This window comes from Panthera tigris, chromosome B2 (genome assembly GCF_018350195.1).
Source record: "Panthera tigris isolate Pti1 chromosome B2, P.tigris_Pti1_mat1.1, whole genome shotgun sequence".
Lineage (NCBI taxonomy): Eukaryota > Metazoa > Chordata > Mammalia > Carnivora > Felidae > Panthera > Panthera tigris.
The window spans coordinates 46,981,602-47,009,232 of record NC_056664.1 but is presented as its reverse complement, the minus strand read 5'-3'; the positions used below and the strand labels follow the sequence as shown (position 1 = coordinate 47,009,232).

Here is a 27,631-nt window from a genome sequence, read left to right as displayed (position 1 = left end):
TATTTTCCAAAGTCAAGTTTCCTTTAAAAGCTAGGATTAGAAGCCCTCATCTCATTCTTTGCTTAAACCTCTGTTGGGTTAAGACCACAAGTTCTGTAGCCAACAATCCTTAATGTATATCCTCGAGCACGGGGCCTGCTTGAGATTCTCTGTCTTCCTCTCTCTGCCACTCCCTGCTCTCAAAAATAGATAATCATTTTCTTAAAAAGAATGTAAACAATAACACTAGTGTTATAAATATACTAACCATATTTTCACCTAGATAAAGTTGTTGTATCTTGCTCACATGTGCCTTGGCTAAATGCCTTGATGAAATCCAAATATTGTACTTTTATGTCATTCCACTAATTTAATAACCCTTTAGGAGTGCTTGAGTGGCTCAGTCAGTTAAGCGTCCAACTTTGGCTCAGGTTGTAATATCACCATTTGTGGGTTCCAGCCCTGCATCGGGCTCTGTGCTGAAAGCTCAGAGACTGGAGCCTGCTTCAGATTATGTGTTTCCCTCTCTCTCTTCACCTCCCCCACTCACTTTCTGTCTCTCTTTCTCTCAAAAATAAATAAACATTTAAAAAATTTTAAAAATAACCCTTTAAATCATTAGATTAACTTTTTAATGGTACTTTAATAACTCTAAAAATGGGAATGGTTTCATCTTTATTTTTAGTAGACTAATATTGGCATCTAGTAAATACTACTAAGCTATTTTAATGTTTCAACAACTTTTTGAAAAGGCATTTCTCACACTATTGTTCTCCAAAATCTTGTTCTTTGAGACATTAGTAGATGTTCTATGCAAAAAACCAGTGTCAGTGAAGTGAATTTGAGAAATGCTCATATTACAGGCCTCTCTTTTGGTTCATGGTGTGCCTATTAGGATATTAAAGCCTTTGAGAAAAACACCAAAAACCTGTTTAATTTTATTTAATTCAGTTTTCACACTTACTAGTCCTTGGAACATTTTTTTCTTGTAATTCCCACTAACATCTCTTAAAATCAGCATTGAGTAACAACAGTTCATTCAAGATCCCTGATCTTCAGCTTCCAGGATCTACCTTCTTTTATTCCTTCTAGAAATTTGGGACACTTTTTGTCTCTGGCTTGTGTCAAACTTTTAATCAAATTCTGGAAATTTTTAAAGGTCCATTCAAGTGTCACTTCTTCTTAGAAGGCATGATCACCAATAATTTTGTTCCTCTATAAAATCTTTTCTTGACAGTTTGTCGCGATCAGCCCGGAACTGGTTTAATACTGTGTATGTGTTTTCCTACTCTGATTAATGAATTCCCTTGTAGGCAAAACAGTAATGAATGCTTCTGTTGTTAATGGCATTGTGTCAGTGTTGCTTGGAAAATGGTTTGATTAACAAGGCACTCAATTCCTGAGACTTAACCTTGATTGATGAAAATGTGAAGCTCTTTGGAGGTCCTAGGATTGCAGTAACCGTATCTTCCCTCTTCAACTTCACGTCTTCTTAGGTACACTAGATTGTTCAAGAGACCATGAAACAGTATTTGTTAGAGAATTGCCATTTCAAAAATGTACACTTTATAGAACATTCTGAGTACAGAGATGTCACAAGCCTGCTTGGTTAACACATTTGATAATTCTCCAATCACACATTACTGTGTCAAATATCTTACTTATAATCCACAGATTGTGAATCACACCATAAATAGTTCAGTATATGACTTCAATACATTTTTACAATTTTGGCCATTCATGTTTTACCTATACCACTACTTATACACGGACTATGGGATAAGCCATGAATGAATAAGGAACACTCAGTAGAATTCACTTACAAGAGTGAATTTAAACAAAGGGGAACTGTCAAATACTAAACAAAGTACTAACTAAAACTTTAATATTTATTCTGAGCCATGTAAGTTCACAATAATGCTACAATCCAATTTGTTATACTTGTGAGCGATGAAGTTGCTGTCTTCTAGAATGTAAGGAAAAGAGTCTTGTCAAATAGTTCCCATTTCCAATAGCACAACTGACAACTGTTAATATTATTTCACTTTGTAATAATTTAGGTTCTGTTACTATAAGTACGTATTTACTCTAAGTAATGATTCAGGGGAACACTGGATCAGGCAACTATATGTATTTTAGGGATGCCTTTTATCTTCGGTATTTATTAGGTCATTTGGGTGGTTAGGGGCCCTATAGAGAATTTGATGAAATATATGATAGAGCTTCTCTCAAGCACATGAATATACTGACAAACCCACCAAATTTAGCAAACAATGAAGTCCTCCCTGAAGTTTTTAAGGATTACGGAATATTAGAATTACATGGTACTGCTCTATGGGACAGTAAGCCTATTATAAATTACAAAAATAATTATTCTGATCCTGCAAAGAAACAGTGGTAAAGTGAGTGTACTATGCAGAACTAAAATAGCTTGACCTGGAATCACCTAGGAGTTTGCAAGAAAACCTTTGGATTTATAGCTCTGTCCATAAAGCCCATGTTGTTTTCATGTCTCATCTAACCTCTAAGTAGATGTACTACCACCAGCATAATGTACAAAATACTCTGGGTACACAGAACTTACTATAAACCATACCAATATTCATCATAAGTTACTTAATTCCAATGAGGAATTTGCGTTGTCCAATTCAGTCTGCCAGTTAGTTGAGATAAACTTGAAGTCTAAATGAGATGCTATTTCTATAATGCTTTCAGAAATGATGGGGCCTTCCCATTATTGCAAGTATTATTTTATCTTTGTTGTTTTTTGTTCTTTCAGCTTTTCAGTGTGTTTCCAGTTTTGGGGTTCCTCCTGAAAAGTCATAAGACAGTACTCAGGAACCAAGATGAATTATTTGCTTTTATAATGATTATAAAAGTGTTATTTCCTAGATTGTCAGCATAAATTTGACAAAAATGACCCAAGAAGTTTCACTGATGCCTTTCTGGTCAGACAGCAGGAGATCATGGTGTTTTGCTCAGGGGTTACCTAGGCCTATTGTGTATTATTTGGTTTAATTAATAGCATCTGGAGGAAAAATATTTCTTTCAAAGAAGAAGGATAGCTGGATTCAATTAAGTTAATCATGGTAGATTTGTACACTCCAAGACATGCTATTTAGTACATTCTGCATTCTCAAATATTTTCCACTGCTTTTCACATCACTCTCTGCAAAAAAAAAAAAAAAGGACATATACAAGATCCAAAATGTTAGCTTTTAGAATTAGTATAGTATTCCTTTTATTGCAATTGAAATATTGCAATATTTCACACAATATTGAAAATGTTTCAGTTAACACAAGAAAGAGTATTTAATGCAGTTTTTTAAAAAAAAGAAAGTGTTGAGCATATTCTAATCACTCAGGTAAAAACTAATTTCCAAGTGGCAAACAGCCTCTCCCATTGTTAGAACTATTTATCATTATTAAATTGGGGACATCGGGGACAGGCTTTATTCAAACACTCTGCACAGCACCCTCATAATGAAAAAATTCCACTGTATCGAGGAAAGAATGCAATGCATTGCTTTTTTAAGCTCATGTTAGGTTATTCACTATGATTGTCCAGTATAAAATTATTTCATCACTAATGATTCCTCTTCTCCTTTCAGGAGAAAAGACACATCTATTGCCCATTTCAGTGATGAAAATTTGGCGGCACTTGTTAGTAATCTGTTTGTGGCTAGTACAGAGACCACGTCCTCCACACTGCACTGGGAGCTTCTGCTCATGATGCGATATACTGAGGTCCAGAGTAAGTCTCCTAAGATTCAGAGCATTGCCTGAAGGAAGGACTCAGAAATCTCTTGGACTGGAAAAGGCAGAATTCTATGGCCACACTGGATACCTTTAATTTATGTCCTTGAGGACAGTGTATACCTTTAGTTTCTTTTTGACGTAAGAAATTAGATTTCACTTCCTAAGCTTCCTGAGATGGTCTGCAGGTGTCACTCCAGGCCGGTCCCCAGAGGAACCTTGGGAATAGAGTCCTCGAGTGGAAGCAGTGCAGAGAAAAGATGAGTCAGGCAGAACTCGGAGAGCACCTGGGTTTGATTTTCACAAGGAAAGAAATGTGAGAAGATGGTTCCAATATCCCCTCCCACGCCAGACTCAAATCACTCTGCGTTTTATCCAGAAAAGGTCTGTGATGAGATCACCAAGCTTGTGGGGTCAGCCCGGCCTCGAACTGCACATCGAACTCAAGTGCCATACACAGAGGTGATCGTTCAGAAGTGCAGAGATTTGCTAATACCCTGCCCACAAGCTTACCTCATGCAACCACCACAAATGTTCTATTTAAAAATTACTACAGTCCCAAGGTAAGGGTTTAAGAAGGGGAAATGAGGGGAGAGGGAAAGGATGTCAGCTGCTCAAAATCACAGAAGCACTGAAATGAACTGTTAAAGACAATCTTGGCCTACCTTTCTTCCTTCCCACCCTCCTTTCCCTTTTTCCTCTCTCTCTCCCTCCCTCCCTCCCATCCAACAAAAGGTAACTGAGTGTGTCAGTGTGTAAGTACACAAAATAGGTGGTAATTACTCTGTGCAACTTTATAAGGTATAGTTATTTTTATGTGGTAACTGAAGAAATCGGGGATCAGAAGGCTTAAGCGAGGTGGGTGGGTAAAAGGGCCAGATCCCAGGAAAGGCGTGCCTCCACTTAGAGCACTGTTTTCACCTCACAGGGCCCCTCCAGCCTCACTTCCCCCCTCACACAGAAACACCCCCAGACCCTATGCTTGTCAATCTTACTACTTCCAGATGCATTCTTGTGCTTTCCACTGGCAACCTGAAGAAGTACACACAGATCTTTGCTAAAAGTACACTGAAGGCAGGGATTGGCATAAGGTCATGGTATGCCCATGGCACTAATTCTTTTCCTTAAAACTAAATCTGCTTGCTGCTTCTGGGCCCATCCCTGCATGAATCCACAGGGGCCACAATGGCTGACATGAGAAAACAAATATAACCAATGTCAAAAAGAAGAAAAAGAGACGACCAAGGAAGCTATAATAATGGCAGGATTTCAGGGTGTCTAACACTCCTACCCATACTACTGGCTGTTAGTCCCTTGGTTTCACTGAGCCCCAGTGGAAATAATTTAGCATAGTTGTTACGAGGAGGAAAAAAAATCCACAATGCCCAGGTATGTGTAATTATAAATAAAAAACAAACAAACAAACAAAGCAAGGAATGTTTTAAAACAAAACACTTTATTTTTAAAAAGTTTTTTAATGTTTATTTATTTTTGAGAGAGAGGGAGAGCATGATCAGGAGAGGTGGAGCGGGAGAGAGGGAGGGAGGGGGAGGGAGAGAGAGAGAGAGAGAGAGAGAGAGAGAGAGAGAGAGAATCCAAAGAGGGCTCTGAGCTGACAGCAGAGAGCCCAATGTGGGGCTGGAACTCACAAACTGTGAGATTATGACCTGAGCCGAAGTAGGATGCTTAACCGACTGAGCCACCCAGGCGTCCCCAAATAAAACACTTTAAAGCAGTTGTTTGCTTTTTGTGACTCAAAAACTATACAGATTCATGTGATAAAACAGCTAACCACAATGATAGTATTCCAAAACTTTCTTAAAGAGGAGGCTATGATTAAGGTGAAGCAGTAAACATTGTCCTTAATTTAGGGACAGGCTTTTTTTTCTTATTCTCGTTTTATTTTTATTTTTCAGAATACTCTTTCCTGTATCACAATTAAACTTCCTTTCTTTGATGGCCCTATGTTGTTTCATAGCCTGTGGCAAGATGTGGAAGGGGGGTAGCTGACTTTTAAGAGTTTGTTTTGAGGGGCCTGGTAAGTTTGTTCACTATCACAGTCCCTGGGGGTAATAGAGCAAAACTTCACTGAGCCTCAAACCTGCCAGGAACTGCACCCAGTTTTAAGGCTCACAGTCACCACATGAGGACTGTTTAACTCCCTTCCTATAAATTTAGAAACTGGGACATATCAAAAGTTAAATAACATGCCGTTATCACATAGCAAACACAGGACTACGTAAGAATTTATTTCCAGTTCTGAGTCCAAGACTCGTGTCTTGTAGTAGGTACAGAACAAAAACTTGGTTGAGTAAATGAATGTTCCACGCTCCATCTTAAACTCCGCCCACTGCCCCTCCACCTTCCCTCCTCTCCTATCCTTCTAGAACACACTGTTTCTGAAAAATTGCCAGCCGAGACCTTCACGCATCTTTAAAGAGCCACCATTTTAGGAAGGTATTTAATCTCTGTCATTAATAACCCTTCTCTTTCTTTTTTTTAACGTTTATTTATTTTTGAGACAGAGAGAGACAGAGCAGGAACAGGGGAGGGGCAGAGAGAGAGGGGGACACAGAATCTGAAACAGGCTCCAGGCTCTGAGCTGTCAGCACAGAGCCCGACGCAGGGCTCAAACTCACGGACCGCGAGATCATGACCTGAGCCGAAGTCGGACGCTTAACCAACCGAGCCACCCAGGCGCCCCAACCCTTCTCTTTCTAGGGCACTGAGGTCATCACTTTGCTGACCTCGGTACTTTGTGATCAAACACAGTGGGAAAAACCCAACACATTAAAAAAAATTTTTTTAACGTTTATTTATTTTTGAGACAGAGAGACAAAGCATGAATGGGGGAGGGTCAGAGAGAGGGAGACACAGAATCTGAAACAGGCTCCAGGCTCTGAGCTGTCAGCACAGAGCCCGACGCGGGGCTCGAACTCACGGACCGCGAGATCATGACCTGGGCCGAAGTTGGACGCTTAACCGACTGAGCCACCCAGGCGCCCCCCAACACATTTAATCCTGAACATTTCATCAGTTCTACTGGAAAGTTTATCAAGAAAGAAGGTTTCATGCACTTCTCAGTGGGTAAGGTCTCCTACTTTGAAACAGGTGGTTTAAAAAAATCTGGAGAGATTCTGCCTTGTCTGAGGATTGTGCTTAGGTTTTGTATTTTTTTTTCCATGTGGCACTAAACATAAGAAAAATGGGAAAGTGGAAAGAGACTTTCCTCCCCAGGCTTTAAATTGGCTGTTAAGACATTAGGCATTGGAATGGTATTTTCTTAAGGAATCCTTGAAGATTCCATGTGGCTGAGGCTAGTGTAGAGCCTTGGGAATCTCATGAGAAAGTGTAGCAAGGGTGACAATGTGCAACTCACTTCACTCCAACCAGAAAAGCTTTGCTTCAATATGTGTAAATACCTATGTTTCTCTTAGGATTTCTTGACTAGGAGAGGGAGGGAGGGGGCTTAGGAAAGGGAAGAGAGAAGAGCTTTCCACAAGAGTATATGTTGGAATCCAAGGAACTAAATGACTTTATAATTGTCTGGATCCCTAAGAACCTGAAATGAATTCTTCATTCCTGGAAAAGAATCTTAGAAAAACTATAAACCATAAGCAGTTTGTCACCGTGTGCCTTTCTACTTAAACAACAGCTTAGCATTCACTCCAGATACCCATTCAGTGATAGGTAAACAGCAGTCACCCAAAAGATAGACTTTCCTTAACTACTGATGACTCAGGGATACAGAGAGAGACAGAGTACAATGCATGCTCCAATTTTTTACACACACACACACACACACACACACACACACACACACACACAGGATGATATACAAGAAAATGTAGTAATGACTCCTGATTTAAATAAAAACATAATATCACATTTGGAAACAGAGTGAACAGAAATGAAAAATAATCTACGTGTAATTCACAGTGTTGTGAGCTCAATTTTTCTTAACGCTTCCCTGCATTATATTTTGGGGGGAAACAAAAGCCGTGGAAACAAACGATAATCTCTGGAGGGTTCTTCAGCTACATACTTCTAATTCTGAACCCTCATTTTGTAAGTGGAGAGATGGAGCAGTTAGTTTCTCACACATAAAGGTTTTTTTCCTAGTCTCCTTTATCAGACCTTGGATTTACTGATGTTTATGTTTAGAGAGAAGAAACTGATGTTCAAGTTTAAACAGAAGTTTTACTCCCCTTAAAACCCCCTTTTCTCCATAAACAACAATTACTTTTACGCTGACCAACACTGTCTCCAGGTCCTCTGTGGTTTCTCACACACCTGGACCTGAAAGCTTCTTTGGACTATGAGACAAGCAGTAGTAGTTCAGAATTTGGCAGAGAGGCCCATCTTCAAACAATTTTGCCTCAGGAATTCTAAACATCTCCAGATATACTGTGTGTGTGTGTGTGTGTGTGTGTGTGTTTTCCTGCTTTAGGACATCTAGGAGTATTGATACTCTTTTTTTATCCTAGGCAAACAAATGGAAATATCCGTAGAGTATAATAATCACAAAACTATCACCATAAGAAAACATATCATAAAACCAGTTTTGAGTGCTAAGTCCTCATGTTCCTTTAAGTTGTGGTGAAGTCACTCTTCCCCAGTTCTTTTCTTATCACTTCTTCCTTACTTTATTGAGATAGAGATGTTGCTCTCTGGAGGCCTCATTTGATCTTTGATCACCATCAAAATTTTGCATACAGCATTTCTTTTTAAGATAAACAAGATCATTTGCTATGTTTTCACCGATTTATCCTTAAAAACAAACGAAAATGATACATACTTTGTCTTGTTGGGCAGCTAGACTCTTAACCTTGAAACTGAATAAGCCTAAATATAGGGTAGATAATTCACACCCTAAGGTGCATTACATACCCATTTAGATGACACCACTCAATCATACTTTTCATTCTGGGCAGGTGGGAAAATCTGATCCCAAAAGGCAGATTAGGTGTTCCTTCCATGGGCTCCCTCAACACCCTATCATAGCTTGTGACACTGTTAGATTTACCTGTTTCCTTGTTAGGCTCACTTACTGGGCAGGAAGCCCCTTGGGAACAATAGTCTCACAGCCAAGTTTAATTAAATACCTGTATCTTGTTGACATTGCACATGCATTGGTGGATTGAACTGTTAGCTTTCATTCAATAAACATTTTTAGACAGAAGTAGTGGCCTTTCACCCCTAAAAATCTTGCCTTGCTACTAGGCACAGTGAAAAAATACCCCCCACCACCCCATTTGTGGAGTTAATCTGGTTCCTGGAAGTCCTATATAAACCAAAGTACTACTTTACCCTGTGTTGTAAATTATTTACATTTAAATATTTCTCTGAACTTCGAAGTCTTTTGTGACTCAGTATACTTGTGAGTTATTTTACAAATTAAATAAATAAACAACAACAAAAGAAATCTAGCTGGCACATGCGTGGCTCAGTAGGTTAAGCGTCCGACCAGCTCAGGTCATGATCTCACGGTTCATGAGTTCGAGCCCCACACCGGGCTCTGTGCTGACAGCTCAGAGCCTGGAGCCTGCTTCAGATTCTGTGTCTCCCTCTCTCTCTGTCCCTTCCCCTGCTTATACTCTGTCTCTCTGTCTCTCTCAAAAATAAATAAATATTTTTTTAAAAAAGAGAAATCTAGCTGGACTGTCTACAACATTTTACTGGCAGGAATGCAAAGTATCAGGCTTAGGATTTATAGACTCTGGAAGCAGGGACGAAAAGACTTGGTTGGGCCTTCTGAAGGACTAGAAGCAAAAACTTGTAATAATGCTACATCTCAGTCAAATATGTCATCTTTGTTTTATAATATAACCACAAAGTCATTAAATTTGAGCCAGAAAAAAAAGGTGCCATCCTCAACACAATATATCTTAAGAAATATATATAAACATTAAGCCTCCTGTTTTTTTTTCTTTAATAAAAAACTTACCCAGAAGACTTCCTTCCTCAATTTTAACTGACTCCACTTTTCAGATACCTTGACATTTTCTCAAATAAGTCATGTTCCAAAAGCAACCAAGTCTCTGTTCTTAAAATGCTTCAGTATGACCTACTGTCTACTTATCCTTTGGCCTCAGGCCTTATATTCCCTAACTCATGCTCTATGTTCTGGTCAGAGTCAAAGTTTTTTCAGCCCTGAAATATATCACGACCCCTTCCACATCTCACCCCATCTTTTTCTGGCTGACTTCTTCTCACCCTTTGCATAGGAGCTGTCTATGCAGCTTTGTGAGAGATACAAAGCTCTCACACAAAGGAGGAGTCCTCCCTGGCCCTTCAAATCACATTGGGTACCTTTATTATCTGTTCTCATGACACACTTGGCTTTACCTGCTGTAGCATTTTTCACATTGAAATGTTAATGTTTATTTAGCTGCCCATCTCCCTCTTGGGAGCTCATAAGGTAGGTAGCATGTGTAGTTAATTTTGTATTTCCGGGGCTTAGGAAGAGTCCATGAGGCTCAGAAGAGGTACATTCTAAAGTAGGAGAAATCACACATGGACAGCTTTTGTCTTTGTCCAAATTGTGGCTCAGATTTTTGTGCTCGTATATCTTATAATCCTCCACCATGTCCATCTCTCCAGGTCTCCAGATGTGTGTTGGTGAGTCACTGGCCAAGATGGAGCTTTTCCTGTTCTTCACCAGCCTCATGCAGAAGTTCGCCGTCCATCCATCCCCTGAGGTCTCCCATCTAGACCTGGACCTAACCCCTGACATTGGCTTTACCACTCAACTCATGCCTCACAAGATATATGTTCTGCTCTGAGCCTAGGCTCTGCAATACAAGACGCAGCCCTAGTTCTTGATGTGCCAGCTTCCCTTTTCTGCATTTTGCCAGCCATGATATTCTGCCAAGCACTTCAGCTTTATTTAAATCATCAGCCACATTATCACAGAGGGTTCTGAGTTCCTGTGCTAATCAATGTAGTGGAAACCACCTTACTGCCATTCTCTAAGACAGAACATTGGCACCTAGAACCTTCACTTCCTGCTCTAAGGTCTTTCAAGTCAAATCTGTCCTTTTCTTCCAGGGGATAGGACACATCTAAGTATCACCAATCAATCGTTTTAATTGGTTTGCTCAGGAAAACAATATAATGCTTTGTTCTAGAATGCCCAAGAACACCTTCAAAATTGCAAGGAAGAAAATTAAACTTAAAAAAATTTTTTTTAATATTTATTTATTTTTGAGAGAGAGAGACAGAGCATGAGCAGTGGACGGGCAGAGAGAGAGGGAGACACAGAATCCAAAGCAGGCTCCAGGCTCTGAGCTGTCAGGCACAGAGCCTGACGCAGGGCTTGAATTCACGAGCTGTGAGATCATGGCCCGAGCCGAAGTCAGACATTTAACCAACTGAGCCACCCAGGGGCCCTAAGAAAATTCAACTTTTGAGTGAGGAGCACACTAAGCATAAGACATTGGCTTCATTCTGTGAATAACCAAAAAGGGAGGATTAATAGCAGATAATTGCTTACGAGTACTGCCAGTTTGCTGAGCTCAGAAAGCGAATTCCCCTGCTCTGACATAACTGGAACTTGCAGACCCCAGTCCCCTGTGTTCAGTGCTCTGAAGTCCCAGTGAAGGCACATGCAAGCAACACGGCTGCAGAATAACAAAATCATCGGCAGTTCCCAAGACACAAAAAGCATCTTCAGTTTTTATGAAGTCAAATGTATGTCCCCATCATCAACATAAATGGTTCTCCCCTGCTCTTACCTGATCCCTGTCAGAGCAAAACTGGCACTGGATAAAGTTATGCCATGAAGCAAGACTTTAAGGCTACTGCAATAGAGAAAAGATGCCAGAACTTAGTCTGAACTCAACTCTGCTGAAACAAGGCGGGGAAGAGTTTTGAAGTGTCCTGGTGAGCTAGTAGAAGAGCACAGGTGATGTTTAGTGTGGAGGCTGATCAATGGCATGTGTCCCCTACTCTGAGTTACTTCTTAACTTGCACATTTTTTCTCTAGGATTAGGCCATGAGTGTTTGCTAACTAACAGCATCCGTTGAAGCCAGACTTCTACCCTCCCATGGGGACTGGAGACAGGGGTGCTGTCTTCCTTGATAACTGCATTTCAAAGAGATGGGTTCCAGGTCCTTGAGAGAGACATCCTTGGGTTGTAAATCTGGCAGGAGGCTCTTTGTTTTGTTTTTTTTTTTAATAATTACAACTCAAAGAGGGCAGAGAAAGAATTGATAAGTGAAAGTTTTCTAAAGTAAATGCCCTAAGAAAATGGAAGGCAGGACCTAAAGTCAGGAAAAAGCTGGTCTAAAGCTTAGTCAAACTGAGAGGAATGTTACATCCTTCTTGGTCATCCCCCAAGTAGCACTGTACACAGAGTCCTCTTAGAAAGAGTCAGATGGGGAATATTCAGGTTCCCCGACTTTGTTGAACTAAATAAAGCCGCCAATGCCAAAAGAAATAGGACCTGTTAATTTTAACTTATTGTTTGAACACATTCAAGAAGTAGCAGCATTTTCTGAGTTACACTTAGTACCTAACTGGTGTACAATAATATATGTTAAATCTCCATCCAAAGTCAAAATTAATTTGTGGACTGCTTTCACTCATAGAGGGGAAAGACACAATTTTGATTAGAGATCAGGAAATATGAGCTTTAATTCCAAACCTTTAGTCCCCCATGTTTGTGACTTTATGACCACATGTTGGCAGTGGCATACTTAGTGAATCTGGCACCAAAAAGAAGTTAATTTTTAAAACCAGCATGAGTTGGGAGAACTGGACAGCAACATGCAGAAGAATGAAACTAGACCACTTTCTTACACCATTCACAAAAATAAACTAAAAAATGGATGAAGGACTTGAATGCAAGACAGGAAACCATCAAAACCCTAGAGGAGAAAGCAGGAGAAAACCTCTCTGACCTCAGCAGCAGCAATTTCTTACTTGACACTTCTCCAAAGGCAAGGGAATTAAAAGCAAAAACGAACTATTAGGACCTCATCAAGATAAAAAGCTTCTGCACTGCAAAGGAAACAATCAACAAAACTAAAAGGCAACCAATGGAATGGGAAAAGATATTTGCAAATGACATATCAGACAAAGGGCTAGTATCCAAAATCTATAAAGAACTCACCAAACTCCACACCTGAAAAACAAATAATCCAGTGAAGAAATGGGCAGAAGACATGAATAGACATTTCTCTAAAGAAGACATCCAGATGGCCAACAGGCACATGAAAAGATGCTCACCATCACTCCTCATCAGGGAAATACAAATCAAAATCACCCTGAGATATCACCTCATGCCAGTCAGAGTGGCTAAAATGAACAAATCACGAGACTATAGATGCTGGAGAGGATGTGGAGAAAGGGGAACCCTCTTGCACTGTTGGTAGGAATGCAAACTGGTTCAGCCGCTCTGGAAAACAGTGTGGAGGTTCCTCAAAAAATTAAAAATAGATCTACCCTATGACCCAGCAATAGCACTGCAGGGAATTTACCCAAGGGATACAGGAGTACTGATGCATAGGGGCACTTGTACCCCAATGTTTATAGCAGCACTCTCAACAATAGACAAATTATGGAAAGAGCCAAAATGTCCATCAACTGATGAATGGATAAAGAAATTGTGGTTTATATACACAATGGAGTACTACATGGCAATGAGAAAGAATGAAATATGGCCTTTTGTAGCAATGAGGATGGAACTGGAGAGTGTTATGCTAAGTGAAATAAGTCATACAGAGAAAGATACCATATGTTTTCACTCATATGTGGATCCTGAGAAACTTAACAGAAGACCATGGGGGAGGGGAAGGGGAAAAAAAAAGTTACAGAGAAGGAAGGAGGCAAACCATAAGAGACTCTTAAAAACTGAGAATAAACTGGGGTGCCTGGGTGGCTCAGTCGGTTGCGTGACTGACTTCGGCTCGGGTCATGATCTCACAGTTTGTGGGTTCAAGCTCTGCGTTGGGCTTTGTGCTGACAGCTAGGAGCCTGGAGCCTGCTTCGGATTCTGTGTCTCCCTCTCTCTCTGCCCCTTCTCCACTCATGCTCTGTCTCTCTCTGTCTCAGAAATAAACATTAAAAAATTAAAAAAAAAAAAAACCCTGAGAATAAACTGAGGGTTGATGAGGGGTGGGAGGGAGGGGAAAGTGGGTGATGGGCATTGAGGAGGGCACCTTGTTGGGATGAGCACTGGGTATTGTATGGAAACCAATTTGACAATAAATTTCATCTTAAAAAAATAAACAAATAAAGTTAAAAAAAACCAGCATGAGAAAAGAATGTTCAGCAATAGTCATAAAGTAAAACAAAGAACTTTGATCCTTTGGTTAGTCTAATGATTTGTGTAAATAATTGTCAAGTAACCTTTAATAAAACTGAAGTATCTGCAAAAGAAACAGAACTACTAAATTACACCACTCATGCAATGTTTTATTTTCTTGATTCATTCTTTAGTTTTAAAATAATGAATAAAAAATAAATTTAATGTTAAATACCTTATCCGAGTCCAGTAAAAGTTTATGTATGAACTAAATTTGCAGTTATCAAACAAAAACTATTACATTTTACTGTTTTCTTATTTTAAATTTTACACATAATATCACATAAAGTGTCAGAACTGAAGTAACTCAAGTTCATTTTCTTAATCACTAAAATTGCTCTGTTAATGTTTATATTGAATCTTGAAATGCAGGAATATATAAGGGTTGGAGACAAAACGTGCACTCCTAGTGAGCTGAAAGTATTCAGAACCCTTAGGAATTTACTCTCAAAATGAACACATGTAGTTGATTCCACATGCATGTGTGAGAGAGAGATATTAGGGGGACAACATTGAAGAGTTCTTTAAATGATCTTCCTCACAAAAAAAAAAGAAAACTTTTAATGTGTTCATTTCAAGCTTACACTTGTATTATTCAAATTCAAGCAGTAATCAGGAATTTTTTAGAAGTTAGATCAACAATAGAATTTTTTTAGAGAGGGGTATTCTATCACTAAACACTTGGTGATGATAAAAAGCAGATAGACTTTTAGTTCAGGTTTATCCCTGTTTTAACAGCTCTAAAGATGACACACAGCTTTTGTTTTGCTCCTCAGGCCAAGTCCTTGGCATGTCATTAATTACAGGTCACAGAATCTCCTTTCTTCCACTCAAACATGTTTTTAAGTTCACTTATTTATTTTGAGAGAGAGAGAGAAAGCAGGGGAGGGCAGAGAGAGAATCCCACCAGGCTCCACACTGTCAGCAGAGCCCAATGTGGGGCTCGAACTCACAAACTGTGATATCATGACCTGAGCTGATATCAAGATTTGTACGTTTAACCAACTGAGCCATCCAGGTGCCCCCTTCCATTCCAACATTTTGATTATAGAATTATTTCACTTGTACATTTGCACATTTTCCCACTCAGTTATGTTGGGATGGAAAGACTGCATAACCTAGTGTAATACTGTATGCTAATTATACTACAATTAAAAAAAAAAAAAAAAAGAAAGAAAGAAAAGAAGGACTGCAGAGCCTGAACCATATAACCTCAGGGATCTGCATTAATACTGAGGCTGGCTTGGAAAGTCTACAGGTACTCTCATGGCTTCTCTGAGACACGGAGACCAGCTGTCAGAGAACCAATCTTTACAGAAATTGACTGTGTACCGAAGCCCTTGCTGAGAGCTGTCTTGGTTTCGTAAAAAGTATCTGGTGTCCATTATACTCCCCCACCCTTCTCCCAAGTAAGCTGAATTTGGGAATTCAATTATATCCACTTTTCCAAAAACCTAGTAAACTTTCGAAACAACTTCAAAGTCGTAAGATTTTTTTTTTTTTTTTTTTTTGAAGTTGGACGTGTGCCTAAGGATAATAGAGTGGGTATAGAATCAGCTTTAAGACTCAGGGTTTTGGGCCTGGGGCAGGTTGTCTAACAAACCAGGCTTAAGATCAGGCTTATGCACCCAGCAATCTCAGTGACCACTGGGAAATCCACATGCCCAGGTAGACTTCACACAGCCCTTACCTCAGTAAGGAGGCACTAATCCATTATACAGCATTTTGGGTCCCAACAGTCAGGGCTGAACTATGCCAAAGCATATTTCACCCCCATAAAGAAACTACTTGCAATGCTGTACTCTGGATGTTTCTAAGAAATAAATATAATGTGATTATCTCCAAAAAAGAATTCTGTGACTGGACCTTCCAGAATTCTGTGACTAGGTCTTCTGGTGTCTAATTCTGTCTTCAAGATTGTCCTAAAATTAATGAGAGACTGAATATAAAAGTGGACAATGACCAGGCCATGTATGATAATATGTGAAAAAAGACAGAAAAGCATCTTAGTAAAAGCCACTGGTTTGGTTTTGATATGATTTCTTATGTTGTATGTGTTCTGTTGTGTTATAAAAGACTGAAGCCTGGGTTAGGATAAAAAGTGAACTAAACGGTAATAATAACACAGATAATAGTAATATTATTCTAATAGCTAATATTAACATTTTTGTTGTTCCAAGTATTTTTAACTTACTCCTGGGGGAAAAAAAAACAAACCTTATGATGTTGATATTATTTATCTGGTTGTAGAACTATGACCACAATTTGTAAAGCAAATAGCTTGGGAACCACAGCCTCAGCAGCAATCAGCCCAGAAAGATCAGAACTTGGTCAGTGACTGCCAGCTTCCCTTTTTTTTTTTTTTTTTTTTGGTACCCTTCTAGCTCAGGATACACCAGAGAAAGCCCCAAGCCAAACATACAAGAAGTCTCTCTAAAAATAATTTATTTAATGTTTACTTATTTATTTTGAAAGAGAGAGAGAATAAGCAGGGGAGGAGTAGAGAGAGAAGAGAAAAAATTCCAAGGGGGCTCCAGGCTCAGAGTGGGGGCCAGACTCAGAGCTCATTCTCACAACTGTGAATCACAACCTGAGCAGATATCGAGTCAGTGGCCAACTGAGCCATCCAGGCGTCCCAAAGAAGTTTTTTTAGATAGCCCACCTCCAGCTTCTCTATGTTAATAGTTTCCAATCAGAGCATATATGAAGCCTTTTTTTCACTACTGTCAAAGAAAAATTGTACCGGACAGAATGGAACAGGCAAGGAAGAATTTATTTAACACTGATAAATAACTTTAAGAATTTATTGCAATAGGAGAGAGAAGATGAACTGAAACTCAACTCCGTTGAAATAAAAGGTGAGAGTTTTTAAGCACTGGCGTAGGTTAGTGGAAAAGTACTGGGGGGCACTGAGAGGAGGGTGGTCAATTCAATTAGGCCCTCTTGTTTGCTAATTGATACTTATTAAGGTAGGCTCTTACCTTCTCCCAGACACTGGAAGTTAGGAGCCCTATCTTTTTTTTTTATTACATTTCCAAGAGATGGCTCCCAGATCCTTGAGAAAGATGTTCCCCAGATGTAAAAACAGACACGAAGTTGAGAGATTTACATGCCAAAGAGGCAAAGAAAGAATTGACAATTTCAAGTTTTCTAAAGAAAATGCTCCAAGGAGGGGCACCTCGGTGGCTCAGTCGGTTAAGCGGCCGACTTCAGCTCAGGTCACGATCTCGCGGTCCGTGAGTTCGAGCCCCGCGTAGGGCTCTGGGCTGACGGCTCAGAGCCTGGAGCCTGCTTCCGATTCTGTGTCTCCCTCTCTCTCTGCCCCTCCCCCGTTCGTGCTCTGTCTCTCTCTGTCTCAAAAATAAATAAACGTTAAAAAAATTAAAAAAAAAAGAAAGAAAGAAAATCCTCCAAGAAAAGGGAGGTCAAAAGCTTACACTCAGAAAGCAAGCTGTCTGGTTTAGTCAAGCTGGGGGTAACATTAAGGTCATCGTGGTTACTGTAAAGCATTCCCACTGCCTTGCTTGCCTTTGCTTCCCTGCCCAGTGCCAAGTGAGGCGGGCTAATTCCTTTCCTACACCGAACTCTAAATAAAGAACGTCTGCCCGTCCAGTTTTGCAAAGGCTGCAGTCTCCCCAAAAGTATTCATTCTATCATAACACTTTGAAATCTGAGTTTGAATTTAAAGTTAATTCCAAGCCTCAAAGCAAGCAAGTCTAACGTTTCGTTGGTCACTATTGGCAGAACAGTGCCTAAGAACGGATTATAACTTCTTACTCTTTCCAAAGTAAACAGTACTGTGTCACCTCTTATCTTCATCTGGAGAAGTTACAAAGATTTGCCCTCCTTAATTAAAGAGCAAAGTACCCACTAGAGTTCTAAACAAATCAGGGTGTTCAAGAGTCAAGGCCTTTGTTTTCTTATCTGAATCACTGATTCGTGGATTCAAATTCAGGCTCCACCTTCCTCCCCAACCCCTTGCAATTCATTAACAGGAGACCTGACTCAGCCTGTAGAAGTGTTGAAATTGTGTTTTCCTTAACGACTTCCTGCCCTTCCTCCCTTAAGGGGTTTTTTAAGTACTGTCTCACATTCTTAGGTAATAAAAGAACCACATTTCTGAACTCTAATAATCAATGTTTCATTATGAAAACCTCTAGACTAATGACTCTTTAAAAAAAACCACAGATTTTTAGAGATCTCCTTGCCAATTCACGAATCAGTATATACCTCACTCTTTTGTAATCTCTAAATGCCTTTGTAATTCTACAAAGTGTTATTTCCATGGCATTGTTAACAATTGTTAATGGGGAATAGAGAGAAAATGAAAACGTTTTGGTTTTTGTGACAAAGTAGGACACAGAACTACATACAGCATATATATCAGTACTTCTCAAACTTTAATGTGAGCCACCCAGTGGTCTTGTGGGAATACAAATTGTGATTAAATATTTAGACTGGGGCCCGAGATTCTCCAAGTCTAAAAAAAAAATATTCTTAGAGATGCCCATGCTTCTGGTTCACCCTGAATAGCATCACTATATCTTAGTTTATGTAATTGACAATACTCAGATTTTATAATTGCTTATGCCAAGAAAAGTATAGTTCTGTAGGTATGGATATACACATAAAAAATAAAGTAAATAAAACAAGACTGGAAATGTATCAGATATGAACAGATTTGGGGTCATGGGTGAATTTTTGTTTCCTTTTACTCCAGTTTTCTTTTTCCTTGCAAACTATTTCCTCAAACTTTTCTGCAGTGAATATAACTTCTTTTAACAGGAAGATTTGTCTTTCTTTCTCCTTTTTATAAGCAAAAAGGCACATAAAGTATTGGTGATAAAGAACAAGAATAAGAACAGCAAGTCAAATGTAATGCATCTCAAAGTTGGCGAAGGATGTAGACAAAGGTTTTAAGAGAGGACAACACTTGCCTAATGGGGACAAAGGTTTTAAGACAGGCCAACACTTGCCTGATGGAACTTATGTGATATTTGCCTTATGGTCACTCGAGTGGCCACGGGGCTTCTGGAAGTCCTTGCTATGATTCATCCACCTGAGACAATTATAGATGATCATATTTTCCAGCAAGGTGGTGGTAAGACCAAACAGCCAACACCCAGCCATTCGCAGAGATTTCTTAGTATTGAGAATGCTCAAATTTCACTTTGGATTCACTCCCAGGACACTGTGAATGGGAAAAGACTCAGGCTCCTCACTCAAGAGGGTTCTGTTTGGATATTGAAAACCTGTGCAGCTAATTCAACAGTGCTTCAACTTACTACTTCGTATCAGGGAGACCTCGGTTTAATTAGAAAATCTGTAAGCGCATTGTAGGCAGTCAACAAGAAGGCTGGCAAGTGCTTTAAAAATAACCTTTATTTTAGGGGCACTTGGGTGGCTCAGTTGGTTAAGTGGCTGACTTCGGCTCAGGTCATGATCTCACAGTTCATAAGTTCAAGTTCCACATTGGGATCTGTGATGACAGCTCAGAGCCTGGAGCCTGCTTCCGGTCTGTCTCCCTCACTCACTGCCCCTCCTCTGCTCACACTCTGCCTCTGTTTCTCAAAAAAATAAAAATAATTTTTACTTGAGATAAAATTAACGTAAGTATACTTGGACTAAAAGAGTTAAGCTGACTTGAATAAATACATTTTTGTCAGAAAGGAGGTAAGATTAAAACGGGTATCTATTCTGCTTCTCTGGGACAATAGGGCATCAGATTTAAAACTCTAAGGGGAAACTAACCCGACACCTAAAGAAAGCATTCAAAACTCCTACAAAGGGGAACTAAGCAGACTTGAAACCTCTTCAAAGACTCTGTCAAGCATGATGCACCTTAGGCCTTTGAATCAAGATGTGGAGGTCATTTCTAAGAAATTTAAGGATGTACCTGAGATAAGTTTAAGCAAAAACCAGAGATAAGTTTTTTCTTTCAGGAATGCATAAGAGTCAATAAAAATCAGTGGTTTGGATCACAGGATTCCTGGTGTTGTATACCTTCAGCTGTTTTTCTTATTAAATAAAAGAATGGTTAGGATGAAAGTGAACTAAACAATCACAACACTAATAATAACAGCTAACTCAGCATTTTTACTGTGCCAAGCATTATTCTAAGGTTTCTTCATTTAACTTAATCCCAGGAAAAAAACTTTATTATGAGATTATTGATGCTATTTATTATTCCTACTTAACAAATAAGGACACAGAGGCACATAGAGATTAAGCACTTGTCCAAAGTCACAGTAAGAAATGGGACAGTTTTGAACCCAAAAGCTGAACTTCAGAGTTTGCCTCCATACAGAAGGCAACAAAATGACATTTTGGTCAATGTTGAGGAGGCTTTCCTTGCGGACTGTAAATTCAATGTTCAGTCACCTGGGTCACATAATGACTCACAACCAAATTCATTAAATTAATTTTCAGTCCTGAAAACTGTCTACCAAAGAAATTTAACCTCACATAGGGGCCAGACAAGTTTGTTGGAGTAAAGGATAATTCACTTTATGGGGCTTATATTACCCTTTCTATCTACCAAGAAGCTTTGAACCGAGATGAGGTCAGGTGCTGAATTCTTCTCTCCAGTGTGGGTCTCATGGTCCTAAGAACTGCCAGTGGTGATCCTCCAGCCAAAAGACCTTGTAGGACTCTGGGGCATCAAGGTGATTCTAGCACCTTCCATAAACATGAGTCAGAAAACCCAGGATGCTCTGTCATGTTTTGACTCCCTACAAGTTAAGTCCCTCTGAAGGCCATTCTCAAACCTTTAGAAGGGAGATTGTATTCTTACCTACTTAATAAGTGTATGCAATTACTAGCTGTGTGACCTACCCAAACCACGTGGTCTCTATACCTAGGTTAGGTCATCTGTAAAACAGGGATGTATCTTACCTATCTTGTCTGCCAGGAGGCAAGAGGATCAGATGATATCTGAGGACATTTCAAGCTCTAAATTGAAAATAAAGGGCAAAGAGGGAGGAATGAGGTAGGGGGCCCTGTTCAACAGTTTACTCCTCAAAAGCCAGGAGTCCCATTTGTTTTGTTCATTCTTGAAGTAACCAAAGACTCCTTCAACACAGCTGAAGTCCAGCAGTACATCTTTGCTTCTCACTGATCTCCAAACCAGGCCACACTACTAAAGAGTTCATGACAACAGTATTTAATAAAAAAAGAGGAACAAATAAAATGAGTTATTTCAATAGCACCAGAAAAAATTTCTTTCTTTTCCAACACATCAAGAGAGACGTATTTTCAATCCAGTCTTGCATACAAATGTTATTAATAAGGAGCTAAGGACATGAGTAAGACACACAAATCATGTAAAGCAAACTATACATTATCTACCTTGAGATCCGATTTATCTACCGTATTTAAAACTTTAAAATAAATAACAACCAGATAAAAAGTATTTTTACTAGACTAAATACTTTGGAGTATAAAGCCCATTTAAATGGCATCTCACCTTCAAAGCTGGGCCTTCTGTTCTCCCTCTTCTTTTCCTAGTTTTGTTTTTTTTCCCTAACACTTAATGAAATAAAAAAGAAAAATGTGCACATCAGAAGAAAGTAAAAAGAAAATATTTTGTTTACTTGGTACGTTAATTTTCCCATTTCTTTTTACTTTATTTTTCAGCTTTAAAAGAAGCCGCTCTCCTCTTCTACTCCCACCCCCTTTAGAGGGCAGACCTCAAACTGCACTTCTGGTTTTAGTTCTTAGAGAGATCACGGAGGCAGCAAAGAGATCAATTGAGATGTATTGCAAAATGAGACTTAACAAAAGCATTTTCTTATTTCAAAAGGCTCACATTTTACCAATCTGAAAATACCTTTCCTGCCCCTCTTCTAAATGACTTAGGTCCCCAGGCCGTCACAGTATTTAAGACACAAAGGAGGTATTATGTTGCTCACTGTTCTTCATTCTGTGTGGAGTAACATCCGCCTCCCAGAAGCGCTGCCTCAGTCTTTCAAAAAGTCCTTCCGTTGGATAACTACAGGCTGGCGTTCCCAGGAGAGAATTTTTCTTTTCTTAAGGATTATTGCTCAACCACCTGCTCGCAACATTCCTCAGGCTCTCCTTTCCTGTTTCATATCCTCGGGCAATCAAGTCCTCGGGGACCGCGAAGTGACCTCTCCGCAGCGTGGACGCGGGGTGCCTCCCCCCCAGGGGAGAGAGCCCGGGGTTCTCGGGGGGCCTGGCGCCCCACAGCCGGCTTCATTCCCTGTTGGTGCGAAACGTGATCGCGGTCATGGAGTGCTCCTCCGTGCGCCTGGTCATGCGGCCCTGCGTCCAGGCGGTCCACAGGACTTCCTCTGTTACCTGATAGTCCACGATCCGCACGAGCACGGACTTGGGCGGGGCTGCGGGGTCCTGCGGCGGGGCTCCGAACGGAGCGTCTACACGGCTGCCAGAAATTCCCTTTTTTCCCGGAAAGAGGGAAGGGCAGTTGGGTTCCCGGTAGTCTCCGGCCGCCTGGAAGAAGTCCTCCTCACCGGCCGCTTCTTCCCGCGCAGGGTCCCCTGGAGTCCCCAACCATCTCTCTGGGTGCAGAAGAAAGAGCACTTTCTCTCTGACCCAGGGCTCACAGTCCAGGTTCTCCGCCACCGGGCGGTTCTCGGGAGCGCCGCCCTGGCTTCCGCTCGCCCCCGCAGTCGCCGCGGGATTCCGGGAGCCAGGAGCCAGGGGAGCCCCGCGCCCCACGTCTCGCGGGAAGGACCCGGCGCGCCCCAGGCTGCGGGGAGCGTCCGCGAGATTCTCAGGCCCGCGAGGCCCCGGGGCCCCCCAGCCCGGTGGGAGGCTCATTCATCCGTCGGCCCTTTCAGCGGTTCCGGCGGCAAACTCCCGCTGAGCTGGGGAAAGCGCGGGCAGCGCGGGCGCTGGGTGTGGTCCCGGGGCCGCCCGCCTCGCCCCGCCCCGCCCACGGCCAGCTGGGTGCAGACCCCGCCTCCTGCAGCTCGGCACCTCCCGGCGCGTCCACCTGGGGCCGCCTAGCTTGACCTCCCCGCAGGCGCTTCTCTTTCTTCTTCTTACTCTCGGCCCTAGCCCTGCTGCTTTTTTCGTACTTCTCTACCCCTTCTTACATCCCAGTTGTATTCTGGTTCCCACCTTCTGCTTTTCTACAGGGCAGAGGCGCAAAAGACACCCTCGCACAGCGCCCCCCTGAAGTGCCCGCGACGAGGCGCCCTCTTCTTTCCAACGACACGCCTCCAGGTGAAGGAATAGGGAAGGTTGTTTTGGTTTTGCTTTAATTATCTGAGTTAATCAAATGCTGTGAAAACCGTTTCGTGTCCACTCCAAATCCATCCCCATCATGCTGCCAACATTATTGAATGTGGATCTAGGGATCAGGCTAGAAAAGTTGAAGCCTTTGAGAACGCGGCTTCTGGTGGGGTTGTTCTTCTTTTGGGATGCCAGGATCTGCAGGACAGTGGTCGCTTCTATCTTCATTTTGGCTATAATCGATGCTTATCCTGCGAAGGGGGTTAGTGCTTTGCATGGAACAAAAACAAAACAAAAACATCACTAAATGAACGTCTTCAGGATTTAAAATTTGGTGTTTGCGTCATTTTTGTATTTTTTTATTTTTGTAGAACAAAGATCAAGGTGTCTTTTTTTTTTTTTGTTTATTTATTTGTTTTGAGAGAGAGAGTATAAATGGGGAGGGGTAGAGAGAGCGAGAAAGGGAATCTCTGCACTGTCAGTGCAGAGCAGGATGCAGGCTCGAACTCACAAACCGTGAGATCATGACCTGAGCTGAAATCAAGAGCCTGAGGTTTAGCCAACCAAGCCACCCAGGCACTCCTCATTATTTTTTAAATCTATACCTTTACTCCTCCACTCCCTTTCTCTTTCACCCCAGCGGTTAAAAAAAAAAAGTATATATCTGAAGTTCTGAAGGAAAAAAAAAAAAGTATGTATCTCTGGGTAGACTTTTGGAATCTTCTCATTGGCCACCTGCTGACACCCTCATCCTTGACTAGGGTTAATGGGGGAAACTAGCTCATGGAGAAAGGGGAGGTCAGTTTGTGATTGCCAGTCCATCCTTAGTAACAGGTGCTTGTTTTACTAGAAAGTGCTCACTGTTTTCCTGTCTACTTAAGTAAAAATGACTGGGATGGTGGAAATTTCTACCCATATCTGAAGAACCAAGTGGTGTGCTTAAAGAGATATTTTGGAAAGAGAGGACCTTCTGCTGTTTATGAAGTCATTCATATGTATATGAGTGTTGGAGGAGTGAGAAAACCTGGGTCAGATCTGGCTGAAAAGATGCCTGACCTTGGGCTGGTTACTGCTAAATGACAAAGTTTTTAAATGTTTTAGACAAGAATTGTTCTAAGCACTCTATATATTTAAATTAATTTATTCTTCACGACAGACTAAGCAAGTAGTACTATTACTCTAGTCTCCTTGAGAACTTTGAAGAACAAGGTTAAATTTTTGTCCAAGGTCAAGCACCAATAAACAGTGGAACCAGGATTCTAGCATGTTTTAATGCTTCTTCCTATTTCCAGTTACTCCTGTTTTAAGCCTACAACTTCATGTTCTTTTCTGTTCATTTACTTAACCACTAATTACTGAGTGTGTGGGAAATGTCAGCCAATATTCTAGGTGATGGGGACATCTGGGGGAACAAGCCAAATTGCTTGTCCTCTTGAAGCGTTCATTCTTCAAACCCTATGTCCAAAAGTAGGATATAATACCTTAACTTTAATGTACATGAAAATCTCCTGATGATTAATGTCTTACCCTACTCTCAGCAATTCTGTTCTTATAGAGTTGGATAGCACTCAGAATATGGATTTTGAGCAAGCCCCCCAGTAAATCTGATGCTCGTAGTCCATGGACAGCATTAGGAGAAACATTACCAAAAATTCATATAGATAAGCTCTAGGCCTTTTTTGCTGCTTTCAAGTGGCAATAACACTGAATTTCCCTTCCCTGCAGGAAATTGAGAGAATTTCAATGAAAGTGTCTGTATTCTTTTTTCTTTTTCTTTGTAGTTTATTTTTATTTGTTTTGAAAGAGAGAGAGAGCAAGAACCTGGGGTTGGGGGGCAGAGAGAGAGAGAGGGAGAGGGAGAGTATCCCAAGCAGGCTCTGCACTGCCAGTTCAGATTCCTCCCCGCCCCGTTGATGTAGGATGTAGGTAGGGCTCCATCTTATGGCCCTGAGATCATAACCTGAGCCAAAATCAAGAGTCAGAAGTTCAATAGATTGAGCCAGCCAGGTGTCCCGGTGTCGGTATTCTGAGGGAAGTGTAGTGGAAACCACAAGTTTTATGACTTTTTATTTTATTTTATTTTATTTTTTGCCTTTGGAGATTGGGTGAGGGATTAGAATGGGAATGTAAAAGGGGGAAAACTTAATTGTTGAGAACTGAGGCAGATTCACCCAACATGTGGCACCTGAATTTCTAGATGTCAAGAAATATGTATTAATGCATAAAAGAATATTCACAGGAAATGCAGAATAAATTAAACTTCAAAGAGATAAAGTCTAAAAAGAATATAAAACAGAGAAATAGGCACTCTGCCTCCAGAGTAGTGGTGTCTGCTCTGTTTTAATATCTCATAGTGCCTAAAAGACTGAGAAGGGGTGCTAAAGTGAACCCATTTACTTCCTCTCTGAAGTGCCTACAACACTTGCAAATATACAGCCATGGAGGGGTAGTAAAACAATTTATATCCTGGGGTCTGAAAAGTGGTGGCATACTCTATACCGTGGTAAGGTCAAAAGAAGCCTGTCATTACTAATCCAATCTCCCAGGCACCAGTCCCTCTCATTTTGCCTGTTAGATTCAGAAGTTATTTTCAATACTAATGATATAGTATCACTCTCAGTTATTGTACTACTTCTGCTGTTAGAAGGTTTACCCTCCACTTGCAGGCTTAACCCCTAATGTTTCTATCTCAAGAAATGGGGTCTTTAGGAAGTAATTAAGGTTAAGTGAAGTCATAAGGGTGGGGTCTGAAAGGACTTAAAAGAAGAAGAGAGATCTGCCCACCTCCCCACCTTCCCTGTGAGGACACAGCAAGACAGTGGCCATCAGCAAGTCAGGAAGAGAGCTCTGGCCAGAACCTGACGGTGCTGGCACTCCAATCTTGGACTTTCAGCCTCCAGGACTATGAGAAAATACATTTCTATAGTTAAGCCACTCAGTCTATGGTATTTTGTTAAGGTAATATAAATTGACTAGTATATCTACTTCAAATGATTTAAGGAAAATAGGCTTTATCGTAAGGATACCGTTGTGTTTTTTTATATGAAATTTATTGTCAAACTGGTTTCCATACAACACCCAGTGCTCATCCCAACAGGTGCCCTCCTCAATACCCATCACCCACCCTCTCCTCCCTCCCACCCCCATCAACCCTCAGTTTGTTCTCAGTTTTTAAGAGTCTCTTATGTTTTGGCTCCCTCCCTCTCTAACCTTTTTTTTTTTTCCTTCCCCTCCCCCATGGTTTTCTGTTAAGTTTCTCAGGATCCATATAAGAGTGAAAACATATGGTATCTGTCTTTCTCTGTATGACTTATTTCACTTAGCATAACACTCTCCAGTTCCATCCAGGTTGCTGCAAAGGGCCATATTTCATTCTTTCTCATTGCCACGTAGTACTCCATTGTGTATATAAACCACAATTTCTTTATCCATTCATCAGTTGATGGACATTTAGGCTCGTTCCATAATTTGGTTATTGTTGGAAGTGCGGCTATAAACATTGGGGTACATGTGCCCCTATGTATCAGCACTCCTGTATCCTTTGGGTAAATTCCTAGCAGTGCTATTGCTGGGTCATCGGGTAGTTCTATTTTTAATTTTTTGAGGAACCTCTACACTGTTTTCCAGAGTGGCTGCACCAGTTTGCATTCCCACCAACAGTGCAAGAGGGTTCCCGTTTTTCCACATCCTTGCCAGCAAGGGATACTGTTGTTAAGAAGAGCTCACAGGGGCGCCTGGGTGGCTCAGTCAGTTAAGCGGCCGACTTCAGCTCAGGTCACGATCTCGCGGTCCGTGAGTTCGAGCCCCGCGTCAGGCTCTGGGCTGATGGCTCAGAGCCTGGAGCCTGCTTCCGATTCTGTGTGTCCCTCTCTCTCTGCCCCTCCACCGTTCATGCTCTGTCTCTCTCTGTCTCAAAAATAAATAAAAACGTTAAAAAAAAAAAAAAAAAAGAAGAGCTCACAGATTTGTTGGGAAAGCGGGAATACCAGACTTTAAAATGGGTAGGGATCCAAGCTGTTGTGGAGGGATAGGAAGTTAGTACTGTAGGAACAGGTTCCATTATTGGGTTGAATGAACAACTCTGTCACTTGGCCTTGTGGCATTCACTCAGGAGTCAAAATCTCACTCAGAAGTAGCCAACTAGCTGAGTTTATGCAAAGTACTTACCCCTTGACAATACAGGACAGTAAAAGGAAGGATATAATCAGAGAAGCCTTTGGGCATCGCCTCACCTTCTACATTGGGAAAGCAAACAGCTGGTCTTACCACCTACCCAAACTGCACAGTTGGGAGAGGTAACACTCCAATAGAGACGTCAGTGTGTTCTTAAGAAGAGGTAAAAGAGTACCTGGGTGGCTCAGTCGGTT

At 40.9% G+C, this 27,631-nt stretch overlaps 1 protein-coding gene across 5 annotated transcripts; it reads right to left on the bottom strand.

The window, feature by feature from the left end:
- Positions 1-687: 687 nt before the first annotated feature.
- On the bottom strand, positions 688-23,106 carry CB2H6orf141 (chromosome B2 C6orf141 homolog). 5 transcript variants are annotated; one of them, XM_042986541.1, is made up of 4 exons: positions 21,956-23,106; positions 21,511-21,572; positions 3,859-4,022; positions 688-1,480 (listed from the first exon to the last, which is right to left on the bottom strand). In XM_042986541.1, exon 1 carries the CDS (start codon positions 22,845-22,847, stop codon positions 22,260-22,262), a length of 588 nt encoding a protein of 195 aa, XP_042842475.1. In that variant the 5' UTR covers positions 22,848-23,106; the 3' UTR covers positions 688-1,480; positions 3,859-4,022; positions 21,511-21,572; positions 21,956-22,259. The 5 variants fall into 5 exon arrangements, with proteins under 5 accessions (XP_042842475.1, XP_042842476.1, XP_042842471.1 ...); XM_042986537.1 differs by lacking the exons at positions 688-1,480; positions 3,859-4,022 and adding exons at positions 19,571-19,606; positions 20,940-20,996 and having other exon boundaries at positions 21,874-23,106; XM_042986540.1 differs by lacking the exons at positions 688-1,480; positions 3,859-4,022 and adding exons at positions 19,571-19,606; positions 20,940-20,996.
- Between the last annotated feature and the right edge of the window lie 4,525 nt (positions 23,107-27,631).